Source organism: Trichinella spiralis (genome assembly GCF_000181795.1).
Source record: "Trichinella spiralis strain ISS 195 chromosome Unknown Scfld4593, whole genome shotgun sequence".
Lineage (NCBI taxonomy): Eukaryota > Metazoa > Nematoda > Enoplea > Trichinellida > Trichinellidae > Trichinella > Trichinella spiralis.
In genome coordinates this window covers 304-1,737 of record NW_003531532.1, presented here as the reverse complement: position 1 = coordinate 1,737, position 1,434 = coordinate 304, and the positions used below count along the sequence as shown (strand labels likewise).

Below are 1,434 nucleotides of genomic sequence, written 5' to 3'. Positions count from 1 at the left end.
GTTGCTTACTTAAGAAAAAGATATTTTCGCTCGCCCTGCTAACGCGAGCTGCACTTATTGTTCCACCTGATCTACCAGCAGCACGTCAGCCAAAAATGAAATTTCATCGACGTCCTTTTCATCAACTCTGTGCTTCTCCACATCTGCACACACTGCCAACGGTGAAAATTCATCAAAAACCGCATACCAACCAACCAAGCTGAGAAATAAACTCGAATGTGCGCAGTTTATGAAATCATCAACGAAACAAAATTCAACAACAACACAAAAATTGTACAACAAATGTATAATATGCCCCACCCACAGACTTATATATATATGTATAATATGCTACTACTTGGTAGAAACATGAAGTAATTTTCTTAAGTCTTCATTTACACATCCATTGATTGCAAAATGCTCGTGTACCGTGCAGTTATTTTCTTCTTTGTTTTGTTTTCTTTCACTGGGTAAAGCACTTTCATTTTCATCACAATTGGACAATTACCATTATTACATCAGCTCACCAACAACAACAAATGTAATTTGTGCTAATATATACATATATATATATATATATATATATATATATATATATATGAACTTTGAAGACAATTTTTCTCCGTCTCAAAATATAATATAACAACAACAGCAGCTAAACGGATTGTCAAAGTTGAAAGCCCAGCTCAAAGAATAAGTGAATGTTGACAAATGAAAAATGAATGGAGTATATAATGATTAATGACAACAGTCTACTTTTTCCGCTTTTTAAAAATGTACGTAAATATTTTTTTCTTTGTCTCAATTCTTGCTTTGTGTGCTATTATATGTTTATTTGATTTGAAACAGAAATGAAAAAAATTTTTTTGAAATGCTCCTCCCTTCAGAAATTACTTGCCGCATATGAAAGAGAATAAACAATTGAATAAATATAAACTTACCATAATTTTGTATTTATCTGAAGTGCAGGAGAAGCCAATCCAATCAATGCCGTTCAGCTTCGCAGTCTCAGAGAGAAACCGAAAAAAGGTATTATCATCACTGCTAACAGGAAATGGGCTTGATATGCATGCATGCTTGTCGTCCTTTGCACTTTGTCGACGACGCACGTGCATTTTCCGCTACCAGCTCTATCCCGTTACACGAAAAAGTTGCTCACATAATGCCCATCCCAACATCAACGCGATGCTGCTTAAAATTTTTTTTTTTTCCCCCCGCCAATGACAAAAATACATAAAAACATTTCATCTGGAACTTCCAATATGCAACAATTATTCCATACAGCCCCACACATTAAATATTTATAAAAAATTGGGATATCATTTGTCCGTAATTAAAACAAATTTAAAACACCAAAATTTTTCCAATAAGGTGACAAAACTGATTTTTCATCACTTGGTTTCAGTTTGCCTTTTTATCATCAACTAAAATTCAACTTTTTATCACCGGTTAAAT

The 1,434-nt window shown here is 33.5% G+C and overlaps 1 protein-coding gene across 1 annotated transcript; it reads right to left on the bottom strand.

Annotated features, from left to right (window-relative positions):
* Positions 1-54: 54 nt before the first annotated feature.
* Tsp_14962 (hypothetical protein) lies at positions 55-464 on the bottom strand. The gene is made up of 2 exons (XM_003367240.1): positions 379-464; positions 55-307 (listed from the first exon to the last, which is right to left on the bottom strand). Exons 1-2 carry the CDS (start codon positions 462-464, stop codon positions 55-57), a joined length of 339 nt encoding a protein of 112 aa, XP_003367288.1.
* Positions 465-1,434: the final 970 nt, after the last annotated feature.

Coding starts and splice junctions, on each gene's coding strand:
- Tsp_14962 (XM_003367240.1), bottom strand. CDS start 464: ATGAAAGTGCTTTACCCAGTGAAAGAAAACAAAACAAAGAAGAAAATA. Junction 308..378: donor ATTTTGCAATCAATGGATGT/GTAAATGAAGAC, acceptor TATATATATAAG/TCTGTGGGTGGGGCATATTA.